We start from the raw sequence: 16,738 nt of genomic DNA, 5'->3' as shown, positions 1-16,738 counted from the left end.
TTTTAAAAATATATGTGCTTTGGGTAAGGGGAGAGGGAAGAAGGAGATTTATACCCCACCTTCCCCTCCTGTAAGGAGACTCAAGGTGGCTTACAAGCTCCTTCCCTTGTGAGGCAGGTGGGGCTGAGAGAGTTCTGATACAACTATGATTAGCCCAAGGTCACCCAGCAGGAATGTAGGAGTGCGGAAACACATCTGGTTCACCAGATAAGCCTCTGCCACTCAGGTGGAGGAGTGGGGAATCAAACTCTGTTCTCCAGACTAGAATCCTCTTGCTCTTAACCACTACAACACGCTGGCTCTCTTCCACGCTGGAAGTGAATGAAGTTTTGCACATATGGAGCTCCTAATGGTGAGAGCTGGAGCCTCACCATTGTGGTCGTCGTCAGCAGCTGCAAGATCAGTTGAGAGGAACCAATTGAAGGCTTTTGGGTTTCTTGGGAATTATGTGCCCTGACACACATCTCCTGAGGACCAAAATAAATAACTCTTGTCAAGCAGAAAGCGAGGTGACCTTGCTCCAGTGTGGTGTAATGGTTAAGAGCATTGGGAAAAAAATAGATGCCAATGAAGGCCTTGGGTTGGATTGTGTTAAGTGGATTGACTCTAACCCATGAGTGGCAGACTCTTGTCCAGTGAACTGGATTTGTTTCCCCACTCTTCCACTTGAAGCCGCCTGGGTGACCTTGGGCCTGCCACAGTTCCCTCAGAACTCTCTCAGTCCCTCCTACCTCATAATGTGTCTGTTGTGGGGAGAGGAAGGGAAAGGAGTTTGTAAGACAATCTGAGACTCCTTACAGGAGAGAAAGGGGGCTATAAATCCAAACTCTTCATCTTCAAATTCTGTCTTGCCCTCAGAGAGCAAAATATGCAAAGAAGGTTGGATTTGCATTTGGAGAGTATAGTGGGGAGTATTCATCTAGCCCTGTAGGGCAAATGAGCAGCTATAGAATTTATCAGTGACAGCTAATAGGTTTGATGTGGACAGACTTTTGTACTACTATGATTATTTTTTAAACATTTAAGATTGCAAACTGTTGCTCCTGTGCCAGGCTTGCTTGCTGTTATGTCATGGGCAGTTGTGAATTTGTTGACATTCCCTTGTTGTATTATATAGTTATTTTAACAAAATCCCTTAATTGTTATGTTGGTTGCTGACAGAGCCCAGATCAGGCCTGACTTATGTTCTAATATAGTTCTGTTTTGTTTTGGAACCTGGAGCTTGTGGTGTTGTCACACTGGCAATGAGGACAATGCAGTTATAATTATAGGTCGTTTGTATCTTAAAAGCCAGCTTGCTGTAGTGATTAGAGTGTCAGACTGGGGTCTCGGAGACCAAGCTGAGCCCCCCAATCTGCTGTAGAAATTTTTTAAGGCCAATCCTTTCTCTCACCCGGACCTACCTATTGTTGTAAGAAAATGGAGGCGTGCAGAACACTGTTGTAAGTTGTTTTGTGTTCCCATTGGGCAGAAAAGTATACACAAATACAACATTTCAGAAATCTTTTGAACAGGCATTTTTGATAGCCTTTAATAGCCACATTTTTGGTTGATTGTAGAATTCAGATTTGCCTAGTCTAGAATTGGGATGACCGAGGATTCTTAGTGGTTTTTAGTATCTAATATATCCAGCTTTAGCCATTATTTATGAAGATTCCGTGCTCTGCATCTTTTCCTGTGACCGTGATTGAGGAAAACAGTAAGTGATTCAGAATATGAAATTTGCTTAATTTGTATTGACCAGATGCTTTGGATTTTTTAAGAGAAAAGTCTGGCATTATCTGCCGTATTTTGCACACCACTTTTCTCCACAGTGGGGTCCAAGTTAGTGTGCCAATTTAGTCTGTTCATTCCTGTCATACTATACTTGGCACGCTAGTTCCAATCTTGTTTGCTAATATTTTATCTTCACAACCGTCCTCTGAGGTTGGTTCAGCCAAGACAGTGTGACTGGCCCGAGGTCACCCAATGGGTGGGGATTCAAATATTTGAAGAAGCAAGCCTTTATTGGCATAGACAACAGTACAACAGTAATAAAAAACAGATTAAAAAGCATATACAATACAGATCGAAGGAAATCTACTGGCTTTTAGTAATTTCCAGGAGAAAGTCTGCCACTATCATACAGAGAGAAGGATCAGGGTTGTTCAACAAGTAGTGTAATCTAATTAAATTGGGGAGATGGGGTAAATATAAAGGAGTAAGATTCACATACTTGGATCTGATTTCCTTGAATCTGAGACAGTGTAGTAATTGGTGGGTCAGAGATTCAACTGAGCCATCGTTACATGGGCACAATCTTTTAGCCTTTTCTTGCTTATTAAATCTGCCATGTAACAAGGCAGAAGGCATAACATTAAACCTGGCGAGCATTATGGCTCTCCTTTGAACAGGGTTTATTAAGCAATACAGGTAGTGTGCCAAGTGGCCCCGTTCAAATGGGAGAGAAAAATACAGGGGGGAGCACGTTTTCTTGGCTGCGGTGATTAGGGTAAAGAACTCTCTATCCAATAGTTGACCTTTTAATTTCCTATAAGCTTCTGAATAGGAGGGATTCAAATATGCATCTTCCAGAGCCTTGTCTGACACTAACCACCACACCAATGGTTCCCAAACTTTTCCAGGCTGCTGCCCCCTTGGCTTCCAGGACACATCTTTAGTGCCCCCCCCCCCCCCCCCCCCCCATATGAATGGTGCAAATTCAAAATCTGGGGAGAGTGCTGCTGCTTTTTCTTTTTCTAAACATCTTGCCTTGCAAAGCAACGAAGATGGGACTCTTTGCCATAGCTCCCCCCACAAGCCCAGGTTGCACAACAGTGAGAGTGCTGCAGTTTTTTTCCTTTTTTGAAGAAATCTTGCCTTGCAAAGCAGTGGCAATGGGGCTGTTTGCTTTGGCTCCCACACCCCTATGCTGGAGCGTGCTGCTGCTTTTCCTTTAAAAAAATCTTGCCTTGCAAAGCAGTGGTGATGAAGCTCTTTGCCTTGGCTCTCCACCCACCCACCCTTTTTCAGGGCTACACAGCAAGGAGAGTGCTGCTGATTTTCTTTTAAAACTCAACAGACACCACATGGCAAGGATGGAAGGACAAGACCTGTTTCCTGCCATCTGGCCCAGGAATCCCTGCTGCCCTACCGCCCCAAAATTCTCTGCCACTCCCCTAATGTCACAAAATTCCTCACTGCCCCCCTGATGTTTCCACCGCCCCCCCCCTCCGGGGGTGGTAATACCCACTTTGGGAATCCGTACACTACACTGTGCCAGCTAGTGCAAGGTATGCAGGGCCCTGAATATGGGTCCTTCTGCAACAGATCTGTTCATCTACAACACATTAGAGAATGTTCTCTTGCCAAGCAGTCGGGTTTGTTGATAACGTGGCTGTTCTTTCCTCCGAAAGGTCCCTCGCTGCCTAGACCCAAGAGCATGGAGGGGAATTTCTCTGCTGAGAGAAGAAGGGCCATAAAGAGCATTAAACAATGTGTCAGAAATATTCCTAGACTTAAACAGCCCCCCGAGAGCCCTAAAGACAGTCACAGCGCTTCCATCAATGGCCCACCCTGGGTTCCAGTTCGGCTTTCAGGGGATACAAGCAGGGGCGCTTCTGTTCTGGAGTCCAAGGTGAAAGCTTTGAAAGAGAAGAAGGGCGCCCTTAACAAGCAGAGCGAAGTGATGCCCCAGGAACGGACTTCTCCTAAAAAGGCCAAGACCCGTAAGTTGAAGCCACTGACGGAGCCTGCCCCTCTGGATGTGTTAGTGGAACCACAGTCTCAAATCCGCACCTACTTAACAGATGTTCTGCTGGACAGCAATGACTTCCCATGTCCTGGGCAGAAGGACATTCAGGAGGGGATGCTTTCAAGCTCATATGCCAATGACTTTGCAGCTCTGAAGAGACCTCAAGCTGCAGGAGAAGCTGCAAGCATTGCCTGGAGATCACCCGAGGTGTTTCAGAGACTGCCTGGAAGGGACACTCTTGAAAATAAGGTCTCTTCAGGAAATGTGACAAGAAGAGTATCCCAAAATGGTCTGTGTGGATCCAGTTCCTCAAAGGACCTTCCCTTCGACCAGGAACCTTTTGAGGAAGCAGATGGTGAAGACGATCTCCTATTTCAGGCTGGGGATTGTGGAAGCAGTCCTTTTCCATACAGAAGTGACACCTGTGGAGTAGCAACAGCTGGGCGTCTTTGGAGAACCGAGAGCTGGGACAGCCTCGGCAGTGGTGGAAGCAATGCAAGCAGCCTGTCGCTGGCCGAAAGAGTGGAGAAGAACCGGGCTGTTCTGCAGGCGATGCTGAACACGTCAGCGCCTAATAGCCATCATCCTTCACCGGAAACACACACCCTTCATCGGCACAAGAAGGAGACCTCAGTCCTTGGCAATGAGAGGCCCAGTAATGGTATGTGTGAACAGGAGAAGGTCTGTAGAATCTGAGGACTACCTTTACAACTTTGTGTGAGTGCGCAGGGGGAGGGGGAATGCACTGTGAGAGAAAGTGATTCTGTCGACTTCTGACATAGCTGAGCATTCACCTCTGCTCCCCTAAAAATTCCTCCTTCCCCAGATCTCTAGCATATCACACCTTCAAGAATTACTAAACTCTGAACTGATATTCAGGGCTTTAGTTTTGTTCACAGGAGTGTTTTCCACTAAGGAACAGGCTTGTGTAGTTTCTCTGTTGGTGCTGCAACTGTTGTTTGATGATCGAATAGCATTATGTCAATATACCATTATACCAATACATGTATCACTCCTTCCTTCCTTCCTTCCTTCCTTCCTTCCTTCCTTCCTTCCTTCCTTCCTTCCTTCCTTCCTTCCTTCCTTCCTTCCTTCCTTCCTTCCTTCCTTCCTTCCTTCCTTCCTTCCTTCCTTCCTTCCTTCCTGCCTGCCTGCCTGCCTGCCTGCCTGCCTGCCTGCCTGCCGCGCCGCCCTGCCTGCCGCGCCGCCCTGCCCTGCCCTGCCCTGCCCTGCCCTGCCCTGCCCTGCCCTGCCCTGCCCTGCCCTGCCTCTCTCTTTCTTTAAGCAAGTTTTTATCCACTTTCAGAGATCTGTTTTTCCCTCCTATATCTCAGCAACAGATGGGGCTAGAGGCTTAATTTAAAAAATTGAAAGCTGAGGTTTCATGGAACCTGGTACACACGTTAGCATAGTGGCATCTTGATACAGCATTATTCAATCACTGATTTTTTTAAAAAGAAAAAACTCAGGTGACAAAGAGGAAGGGCTGTTTTGGGGAAAGTGGTTGCTGAGTGAGTGGAATCAGGAAAATCTTGTTGCATTCTTTCCCAAAACTTTGGAACAAAGCAGGTTGGGGAAAGATTGGAGAAAAGCTCAGGAACCCCCTGGGAAGGGCCAGGAATCAATGGGGCAATTTTTTAAAATTCTTGGCTTGATAGTCTTTGCTGTTCAAAGATCAGGCATAGTCTTTGGCCCCTTCTGCACATGCAGTTTCAATCCACCTTCACAGTTGTTTGCAAGTGGATTTTGCTCTTCCGCACAGTAAAATCCAGCTGCAAAGTGCATTGAAAGTGGATTGAAAGTACATTATTCTGCAAGTGCGGAAGAGACCTTTCCCTGAGCCACCCCCAGCAAGCACCGCAGAATGGAGTCTCATTCCACTCAGGTCTATCCCCTGGACCCCAGGTTTTCTACCTTCTACATCTTAGAGCTGTGGTGGCAAACCTATGGCACTCCAGATGTTCATGGACTACCAATTGGCCATGCTGGCAGGGGCTGATGGGAATTGTAGTCCATGAACATCTGGAGTGCCATAGATTCGCCACCACTGTCTTAGAGCCTGTCTAGGAGCTGGGAATGTTTCAAGAATCTCCCCACTGCAGTTGATTCCCCCTTCATTCTCCATCTCAGCCTACAGTCCATCACTCAGGGTGCAACCACCCAAAGTTGACCGGATGCCATTGGCTGTTCTTGCACGCATGATCTCATTGAGAGACTTGGCACAAAAACTTTGGGACCTATGTGTGTGTGTGAGCAACCAGTTCTTCCCCCCCTCCCTTGGCTTAAGAGCAGTGTCTTCCACACCTTGCTGCTTCTAAAGGGATGAAGGTGTGCAAACTTAAACTGTACCTTCTTTGTTGTTGTGTGTCTGCAGAGATCCTGCCAAATGACATGGACTGGGACTCTGGTGTGTCCTTGCAGGATGCTGAAGGATTCCGGTAAGATTTTACAGATGATTGGGGTGTGTGTGTGTGTGTGTGTGTGTGTGTGTGTGTGTGTGTGTGTGTGTGTGTGTGTGTGTGTGTGTCCGTGTCCGTGTCCGTGTCCGTGTCCGTGTCCGTGTCCGTGTCCGTGTCCGTGTCCGTGTCCGTGTCCGTGTCCGTGTCCAAAAGCCACAATAAAAACAAAAAAACAAAAGATGTAGGATCATCTTTGGATATAGCTCCCCCCTCCCCCCCCCCCACCACCACCCACGCAAGTGGCCAAGGCAAAGAGATTTGTATCAGATCCGTGTGCGGAAAGAATTTTGTCCTGCTGATTTCAACCCACGCAGAAGCAGCTCTCTGAACAGATGGAGAGATCCAGATTGTTCCTCTGACTAGCTGTTGCCAGTATTATCTTGCTTGTACCCAGTATCACAGTCGCATCATTTGCTTTGCCCATGGGGATGACCCCAGAGCTTGAACAAGTTGCTCAATGCAAAAGCAGGCCAAGAAAAAGAAAGAGGCAGGCGGCAGCAGCAGCAGGAGACAGAATGTGGTGAAGAGGTGGGACTTCTGCTTGCTCCACCTCTACAACCTCCCTATCCCTGTACTGATGCTCCAAAGTTTACATCCTGAAAAATTTGTTTGTCTCTAAGATACTACTGAACTCAGATCCAGCTGTTCTGCAGCAGAACCACGCGACTGTTTTCCTGAAACTGCCACTGGGGAAGTGATGGCCATGAGCATAGACAGCTTTAAAGGGGGGTGGGGGTGGACGGATTCGTGGAAGAGAGGTTCATAAGTGGCCAATTGCCCACCGCCACAGAGGCGCGCGGTAGAACAGGAGGCATGTTGGGACAAGGAACTTTGCCCTGATGTACTTCCTGTTTGTGGTGTGCAGAGAGAGGAGGGGTGTTGGAACAACATTTCTTGTCCTGATGCACTTCCTCTTGCCCTGTGCGTGCTGTAGTGGTTAAGAGCAGGTGCACTGTAATCTGGAGAACCGGGTTTGGTTCCCTGCTCTGCCACTTGAGCTGTGGAGCTGTGGAGGCTTATCTGGTGGACCAGATTAGCTTGAGCACTCCAACACATTCCAGCTGGGGGACCTTGGGCTAGTCACAGTTCTTTGGAGCTCTCTCAGCCCCACCCACCTCACAGGGTGTTTGTTGTGGGGAGGAAGGAAGGGAAAGGAGATTGTGAGCCCCTTTGGGTCTCCTTTCAGGAGAGAAAGGTGGGATATAAATCCAAACTCTTCTTCTTGCTTTCCCCAGGGAAAGCAAGGACATTTGTAGTACGAGGCTAGGGAATGCTGGCCAGTGGCTACTAGCCATGGTGACTGAAGGGAGCCTCCATCTTCAGAGGCAGCAGACCTCTGAATACTAGTGCCTGGGAGGCATCACCAGGGAAAGGCCTCTGCACCCTATTTGATTGGTTCTTCAGGGCAGCTGGTTGGTGGCTGTGTGCAACTCTGTGCTGGCCTAGATGGGCCACTGGTCTGATTCAGCAGAATTGACTTATGTTCTTAGCTTTTCATGACCCTATGTGTCCCATTTCACTAAGCCAGTATTCTGTAGAAATTCCTCATGGATGCCATTGAGTTGTTAGGCTAAGTACATAGGGCAGTGGTGGCGAACCTTTGGCACTCCAGATGTTATGGACTACAATTGCCATAAGCCCTTGCCAGCCTGGCCAATTGGCACCACTCCCCAGCCCCACTGACATAGGCGTACGTGGATCTTCACACATTACAAAGTATGCAGCTTGGCTCAGGGGGTCCTCACCCTTCTCCTCAAGTCTTGCTCCTATGTGGTGCACCATTAGGCCTTCCCAAGGGTCACTGACTCCAGGTTGGGAAATTCCTGGAGATTGGGGATAGAACCTGGGGAGGGTGGGGCTTGAGGAGGGAAGGGACTTCAGCAGGGATGTGATACCATAGATCAGGAGTGTCCAACTCTGGCGCTTCAGGTGTTCATGGACTACAATTCCCATCAGCCCCTGCTGCCATTCCAGTGCATGAACTGTAGTCCATGAACATCTGAAGCTCCAGAGTTGGACACCTCTGCCATAGATTCTACCCTCCAAAGCATACATTTTCTCAGGGAAAAATGGTCTCTGATGTGATTCCAGAAGATTTCCAGGCCTCACCTGGAAACTGGCAACTCTAGCCTTCCCTGACACACCATTTCCTCAGATGAAACAGTCTTGGGGATATTGGGCCTGCTGGAAAGAGTGGCTCATCAAAGGCCTCTCTCTGTTATGACTGACGGGAGCTGAGCCAGGGACTTTCTGGCTCTCCCTCTTAGTCACAGCACTCGGCCGGCTCACAAGAGGATGAGCAATTCTGTTGTCAAGCTGCATGTTTATCTGGAATCAAGAGCCAAATTGTCTGGCTTCCTGAAATTTATTGCAAATATTGTGCGGCTAAGCATTCCTTGTATTAAGCGGGTGTTTGCCACTTCGGGCAATTAGCCCCTGATCATTTTAAGGAGTCTCTCAGATTCTGACTCACTCATTTCATACAGAGAATTTTAAGAAGGTTAGAGAGTGTGCCATTAATACTGTTTTCTGTTTGGACTGGTTTTTTTTTTTTTTGAAGTCTTGCTAACTTTAAAGTGGGCATTGGACAGAATGTTTTCTAGACCCCAATAACTGGTCAGTTTTGAAGACACCACAAGATTCCTGTTTATTCTTGTTAACAAAGCCCCTCCCTGCACTGCATGCTCTGTTATTGTAGGAAACTAGAATAATAGAATCACAGAGGTGGAAGGGGCCAGACAGGCCATTTAGTCCAACCCCCTTCTCAATGCAGAATCAGCCTAAAGCATCCCCGACAAGTGTTTGTCCAGCTGCTGCTTGAAGACTGCAAACGTAATGAGTAGTCCCTCCATCCCCTCATCCAGATCATTTATAAAAACATTGAGAAGTTCTGGGCCCAGAATGCAGCCCTATGGCATCTCACTGGACAATCAAATGAAATGCCATTGAGAACCAGGGAACTGGTTGGAGAACTGAACCCAAAGATTGACTCCTTTAAAATCTGCTCTGGTACCTTCTCTGGAACAGTGGTCAGACTGGCTTGTAATTCCCAGGTTTATCCTTCCTCCCATCCTCTTGTGGCACATTTCCTGTCCTCCAAGAGGTTCTGAAGATGATGGACAAAGGCTCTGCAAGCTCTCTAGAAAGTTATTTGCACAATCTCAGGAGCACACCTGGCGGAGTTATACTTATCCAATGCAGCCAGGTGCCTCTCAATAACCTCTCTGTCCATGTCAACCAGAGTTTGGATGCCATGCCTTGCCCAGTATCATCCCTAGATGGGCCTGCTCTCTTCTTCAAGGAAAAAACTGAGACCAAGTAGGCATTGAGCATCTTGGCTTTTTCTCCATTTTCCGTCAGAGTTTCTCCATTTTTGCACAGCAGTGGGACTATTGCCTCTTTTACATTGCAGTCCCCCCCCCCCAACATATCTGAAGAAGCTTTAATAACAGGTTCCGATGGTGGTGGGATTCAAACAGTGGCACCGCCGCACACACGCACCTCCAGTCCCTATTGGGCAGGGAGGTTGCTTTAGTAACCCCTTCTCGGCACTCAGAAAAAATTAGTAACCACTTCTAGAGAAGTGGTGAGAACTGGTTGGATCCCACCTCTGCTTAGTGTGGTGTCCTTCCCTCCATTTCTTGAACATTTCCTTTTTCTTCCTTAGCTTTATCATCGAGTTCTCTGTTCATCCACATTGGCTTCTTGGATCTCCTACCATTTTTCTGCCTTGCTGGAATAGTGATGGTTTCAATCACAAGAGCTCTTCTTTTAGAAGAACCCACGCTTCACTTGCTCCTTTCTCTTCCAGCATTCTTGCCCTTGGAATGACTCTCATCATCCCTCTGAGTTCATTAAAATTTGTCCTACTGAAATCTAACATGCTGACTACGAACTTCCTTGCTCCCCAGCAGCAAAAGGAATTCTAGGAGGACATGGTCACTTCCTCCTAAGGTCCCCACCACCTTCACTCGATCTCCCAACTCTTGCCTGTTGGTTAATATTAAGTTGGGTATGGCAGATCTCCTCATAGCTTCTGCCACTGTTTGAAAAAGGAAGTTGTCAACCAGACAAGTCAGGAAATTGAGTGACTTTGTCCGATTACCCACTTCAGGCTGTTGCCCATCCTCGCCCCACTCTAGCTTGAAAAGTCACCCCAGAAGTGCTCTTGCTTTCCCCACAGAAACCGAGAAGCATGTGCCGGGCAACAGGAAGTGCATCAGGACAAGAAATCTTGCCCCAACGCACCTTCTCTTTCAGCGTGTCGCAAAGAGGAAGAGCATCAGGGCAGGATTTCTTGCCCCAGCACACCTCTCTTGCCGCACTGTAAAAAGGAAGTGTGTCGGGACAAAATTTCTTACCTTGACATGCTTTCAGTCCCATCATGCACCAGAGTGCCGGTGGGTCATCAGCCTCTGAATGCTTAGCTGAATTTGTCTCCCAGCACAAATCAGGGAAGCTGAAGTCACACATAACTACAAGGGCATGTTGCTTGGATATGCTGTCAAGCTGCTGAAGGAGAGCAGCATCCACCTCCTCACACTGTTCCTGCAGTCTGTAGCAGACTCCAACCACAGGGCTGTTTTTGTTTTTGAATGAAGTATGGGATGGCACTAGCAGAGGTGTAGCAAGGGGGGAAAGCGCCCGGTGCACTGGTGCTTCCTCCTACCCCGCCCCGGAACGCCCTCACCACACCCCACAGGGTGCGCACCCCACAGTACATTGCACGCACCCCTGCCCCCTTGGAGCTATGCCTCTGGGCGCTAGTAATATATGTCCAAGGAAGTTGTGGTTTGTCAGGCTGAAACCTACTTGTAGGAGGATAGCACGGCCTGCCTGCCTGTCTCTTTCTTGGGAGGTATGAAGAGGAACAACCAGATGCATGGGGCAATGTAATATAGCTGCTTGAGCCAATCATAAGCGTCCTGCTTTAACCAAACTTTTTGAGGGACGAATTTTGAGGGAAATGAAATTGGTTGAAGAGGTTCTGCATATTTCTACCTGGGACACAAAGAGTGTTCATCCTGGTGGCTAGTCAAGCCATATTCAGCATTTGGAGGTCTTGTGGGGAGTCCAGGCCTGGCAAAGAAACTCTTTAGACAATATTTCTGCGGTTGCAAGGACTTGTGCCCACAGAATACATTTTTTTCAATTTCCTTCCTTCTGTGGCAGTCCAAAATGTACTCTAAAATCTTGTATTTGGGGGTCCCCCTCCCTAAGTAACAGGATGTTGAGGAGGAGGAAAATTGGCTGTCCCGCGGAAGGAAAGAGGCAGGAACATCATACTCTGCTAGTCAGGGTCAAAGCCACTGATGGTGTGGGACTAATTGTTCCCTACAGTGACCTTTCAAAAGCAAATTGTTTAGTGAAATGTGAAGGAAAATTCCGTGCACCCTTGCGAACTGCTTTGTGAAAGAGAGGCCAGACTGATGGATTCTCCCTTCTGGAAAACAACTTAGAAGAGCAAAGATGTGTGTTTATGTCTCTCCAGTCTCGTTTGACCGAAAACATGCAAGCTGTCCTGAAAGGGTTAAGTTTAGGCCTACTGGAAGTGACTGAGCTGATTTATTTTAATCATGAAGATTATGGCGAGAGCCAATCGGAAATGAGCGAGTGGACATGTGCGTGTTCTTGGGGAGGGAGAAGAAATGGGTCATCGGTGGTGAGACGGAGAAAACCGGTGTAGCATTATTCTGGGATCCCAAGTGAGAGATGATTGAAATGGCTGAAGACAGTGGCGTGGGTCCTGTACTCGTTGCAAGAAGCATTTCTGTCAAGGGAAGAAGAAGAGGGTGATTTTTCACTAACACCCCTATCCGCGGGGTGTGTGCGTGTGTGTGTGTATCACTTTCCCCTCTTTGTGGCACACAATTTCAGATGGAACAGCAAGTAGCAGTAAAAAAGGGAAGAAGACAACATTTCCCTATACTTAGGAGAGATCTATTCCTCCTGAGTGGGATCCACACCAGTGTTTAGGCCCTTCTCGATAGATCAAGAATAGGGTCCGTGAACTAGGAAGAGGGTGCCATGGTGCATAGAACCACTATTGTGTTGTAGTTGCCAGAGCTTGCAATTTAGCTTGGTGATGCCACCACAAGTCCCTTACAGGAAAGGTGGGGTACAAAAGGGTCAGGAAAAAAGAGAGTCCAAAATGGTACGAACCAGACACAGTTTGAGTGAAAGTGTATTTCAAGGAAGTAGCTATAACCTGGACAGCTACCGTGTTTTCCCGAAAATAAGACAGTGACTTATATTAATTTTTGCTCCCCAAGATGCGCTATGTCTTATTTTCAGGGGATGACTTATTTTTCCATTCCACAGCTGCATGCTCTGGTGTTCTGTTGGACGGGCATGCTTCCAAACAAAAACTTTGCTATGTCTTACTTTCGGGGGATGCTTTATATTTAGCACTGCAGCAAAACCTCTACTACGTCTTATTCTCCGGGGATGTCTTATTTTCGGGGAAACAGGGTAGTAACTGAACAAAAGAAGAGGTCTATGGGGTCAGACCAGGGTTCCATCTGTTCCTCATGGTGGCCTTGGAATGCCAGCAAACAGGACATAGGGGCCAAGGGAGTGGTTCTCTATTTGGGGAGGGGGAGGGATCCCCATGGAAGATAATTGGGCTTTATTGAGACTTTGCCCAATATATATATAGGTGTGTACAGTAAGGGAGTGTTGGTTTCAGCTGTTTGCTATGAACTAAAAGCAGTCTGTGCTAAAATCCCCATGTCCCTGTGACTGCGTAAACTGAGTTGAGGCCATGTTGCAGAGCTCTCATTGTATCTAGGCATTCCCTTTTTTACCTGTTATCTCCAGCTGGCTTATTTGATGGTTCAAGCACACTTGAAAAGCCAGAACCAACCCTTAGCAGCATGATTTGGCTATGTTTAATAGGTGGCTGATCAGCTGTTGTGGGTACCTACTGAACAGTGTCTGTGACATCATTTGCACAGCAGGCCACACACATAAGCACAACCTTCCCTGTGCAATTTGTTTATGTTAACCTTATTCATTTTAGAGCATTAAATGATGTGCAAAAACATCAAAGCTGCGCTTAATGGAGGGAAGAAGAATTTCAAAAACACTTTAATTTTGCAAATCTGTACAATTTCCTTTTTTTAAAATGTAAATTGGCACTCACTAGGGGGCGGTCTTGGTTTCCCCTTCCAATGGTGTCATGGGTGTATCTCTTTATTTTCTTTCACTAATGAACAGCTGCAACTAAAATCACAACATTCCAGTACCTTTAAAAATTTTCACTAAAAGAACATTGAAGTTGTCAGGGAGTGCTATTTCTCTTGGGGACCCTGTCACAGGGGCAGGGAGAAGTGACACCCATGCAGTTTCCTGGAGATAGACCTCTTCCAAAACCAGAGTGGGTGGTAGCCCCATGGTGGGGGACGGGACCCTTTCCCCCCTCAGTGAGGCTAATAGCAGTTGCTGTGTCCCTGTGGCCGTGTAAATGGGATAGATGGGGGATTTCTTCTGGAGAAATAATACATACAGGGAACGATAAATGCGCCCTTCCACAGTCCTGCTCAGGATTCCCTTCTCTTTCTACCCACAAACATTTCCATTCAAAGAAAATTATCGATAAGAAGAAGAGTTTGGATTTATATCCCCCCTTTCTCTCCTGCAGGAGACTCAAAGGGGTTTACAATCTCCTTGCCCTTCCCCCCTCACAACAAACGCCCAGTAAGGTAGGTGGGGCTGAGAGCTCCGAGAAGCTGTGACTAGCCCAAGGTCACCCAGCTGGCGTGTGTGGGAGTGCACAGGCTAATCTGAATTCCCCAGATAAGCCTCCACAGCTCAGGCGGCAGAGCTGGGAATCAAACCTGGTTCCTCCAGATTAGATACACAAGCTCTTAACCTCCTACACAACTGCTGCTGGAGATCTGCTTATACACATGAGCCTGCCTTGTTCAAGGTCGGAATCTCAGTTTCTCCAAGTCTATGCTGACTTGCAGCAGCTCTCTGGAGCAGGTGTTTCATACCATGTACTACCTGATCCCTTTCTGAAAAGCTTCAGATGCCAGAAATTGAACAGAGGACTTTCTGTGGGAAACCAGATAGAGTGCCTCTAAACTTTGGTCCCAGCATCTTGCTTACTGCATCCCTATTTTCAGTTTGTATATTTGCAATCGTCTTTTTCTCATTTCAGTCCTCTAGCTTCCTTTTAGAGAGCCAGCATGGTGCAGTGGTTAAGAGCAGGTGAACTATAATCTGGAGAACCAGGTTCGATTCCTCTAAGACTCCTCCACGTGAGCGGCAGACTCTTATCTGGCGAACTGGATTTGTTTCCCAGTTCCTGCACATGAAGCCTGCTGTGTGACCTTGGGCTGGTCTCGGTTCTCTCAGAACTCTCTCAGCCTGACCTACCTCACGAGGTGTCTGTTGTGGGCAGAGGAAGGGAAGGAGTTTGCAAGCCTCTTTGAATTACAGGAGAGAAAGGCAGGGTATAAATCCAAATACTTCTTGTAGCGTTTCTCACTGTTCATATCCTGGGTTGTGTTTAATACTTTTTTCTCACACACGCGCGCACATGCGCACACAAATTTAACAGGGTTTCAAAATAAAATCAAGCCAGGAGATAGGGAGAATGGCAGAGAAAATAACAATGAGAAAAGAATGGCCGGACCAACATGATGAATGAAATGTCTCCAAGCCCAGTTCCGCTATCTGCCTTACCAAAGCCCCGTCTGTTCAGTTGTGTCCTGGCAAGATGCCACCTAGTGTTATTTTAGGCTGCTGCAGGGGCCTTCCAAGCCTCTGTGAACATGTTGTCTCCCTGCTAGGCTGCCGCCATCACTGTTAAACCACTCTTAATCCTTGTTATTTTTTTCTAATCCCCCCCCCCTCCCCACTTCGTGCTGCCTTGCTTTCAGGGCCTTTGTTCCCAACCAGGAACTGGAGCTGAGCCCCAGGCATGAGCAGGCCAAGCAACTACTGCAGAGAGCTCGCATGAAGGCCCGGACGAATCCCCTCCGAGCCAGCCATAGCATCTTGCCCGCTGCACCCCAGGAACGGAGGTAAGGCTTTCCCTGCGGTAGACTTGGAGCTAAGGGTAAGGTGTACAGAAGAGGGGGATAGAAAAGGATTTGTTGTGTTTTTGCAACATGGCACCAACTTTGAGCTTTTCCTGCCACCTTGGTGGTAAAACTCATGTGCCTGTTGTCGCGCATACGAATTTGCATACTTTTGATCCAGCAGCCAACAATGTCAGACTGTGTATTTCTCTCTGTTCGTTGGGGGTATTTCCAGTCGTCTTTCCCCTGGAAGGCATTGCTGTGTCTGTCTGCTATCATCTCAAAAAGTTATTAGCCTGTATTGGCCAGTCAGAAGCTCCTGACGTTGTGCCGGAGGGAGGTATGTGAGAATAAAGACGTGCCAAGAGAACACCACAGGAGTTTATGGCGTATGTGACTGACAACCGGAAAAGTCATATACTTAGGAAAATAACACTGTTGTGGAATGCAACGTCAGTGTTTGATTCCAAAAAACGAGAGTTTAGTTAAGGCCAAGGGGCAGTAGTAGTTTAAGAGATTTAATAACATTTATTCCCGCATAAGGTTTTGTGAATCAGAGCTCGTTTCATGAAAACTTATGTTGGAATAAACTTTGATCATCTTGCAAGGTGCTACTGGACTACCACAGTTAACCCTCTGGAATGAAAAGGGAGTTAAATACTGTATTACACTTCTTAGTAATTTAGTATAAATTCCTTGTTTAATTAACATAATAGAATGTACATTCCGGAGTAGGAGGTCAGACAGTGATGGGAATACCCATAGTATTAAAGATTACCATACGCAACAGGAAAACTAGTTTACATACAGTTGTTGAACTGGGAGGATTACATTCACTGACTTTCCCTTTCATGGAAACCAGAGAGGCACGAACTGTAAAATATTGGCAACCTTGCCCATGGGTGATTTTTGCAAAGCAATATGAAATGCTGTTGTCTGAGAGCAAATCTCAGAGCAAATCATATTCTACATCATCAAGAATTTCCCCCATGCACTGCCACTCTCTAGTCTTCTTGCGTTTACTCTCCTTAGCATCTTTTCTTGGCGAGGTCCAAACAGAGAACAGGGTAAAGATACCAAGTCACATTCTGTTTGCAAAGCAAATTAGATCTGGCTGTGGTCAGTACCTGGGTTAGAGATCCACTAGAGTCTCGTCCTTGAACTCATATACTTCATTTTAGATCATTCCTGAGGGCTTCTTTATGTTACCATGTTGTTCCTTTGGTTGCTGCGTTTGGGGCAGAAGTAGCGTTGGGCTACTACTCAGTCCCTTAGGTGCCTTGGTAGTTAGCATGTTGGATTACAGTTGGGAAGAGTTGGGTTCACATATTCACTGCATCCTGCATTTTTTCTCCAAGTCTTCCTGATCTACATAAACTTCCAAAATAACCTCATGGTATATAAATGTGTGAAGTGGGTCCAGTTCAGATTAGGAACAAAGTTCATAAGGAGAAGGGGTTTCATCTGTATCCCCTGGACTGTTTTCCCAAGTTGAAATGGCCCCGAGGAGCTTTTAT

General features: G+C 47.0%; 1 protein-coding gene across 2 annotated transcripts in view; it reads left to right on the top strand.

The window, feature by feature from the left end:
• Window positions 1-16,738, top strand: part of KIAA1614 (KIAA1614 ortholog) — a 60,502-nt gene that overhangs the window by 4,934 nt on the left and 38,830 nt on the right. For both annotated transcript variants that reach the window (XM_048497973.1, XM_048497974.1), the window contains exons 2-4: window positions 3,396-4,394; window positions 6,108-6,171; window positions 15,081-15,224. In XM_048497973.1, the coding sequence (XP_048353930.1) occupies window positions 3,422-4,394; window positions 6,108-6,171; window positions 15,081-15,224 (1,181 nt within the window). In that variant the 5' untranslated portion in view covers window positions 3,396-3,421. The remainder of the gene's footprint in view (window positions 1-3,395; window positions 4,395-6,107; window positions 6,172-15,080; window positions 15,225-16,738) is intronic.

This window comes from Sphaerodactylus townsendi, linkage group LG05 (assembly GCF_021028975.2).
Source record: "Sphaerodactylus townsendi isolate TG3544 linkage group LG05, MPM_Stown_v2.3, whole genome shotgun sequence".
Classification (NCBI taxonomy): domain Eukaryota; kingdom Metazoa; phylum Chordata; class Lepidosauria; order Squamata; family Sphaerodactylidae; genus Sphaerodactylus; species Sphaerodactylus townsendi.
This window is presented reverse-complemented; position numbering and strand designations above follow the sequence as displayed.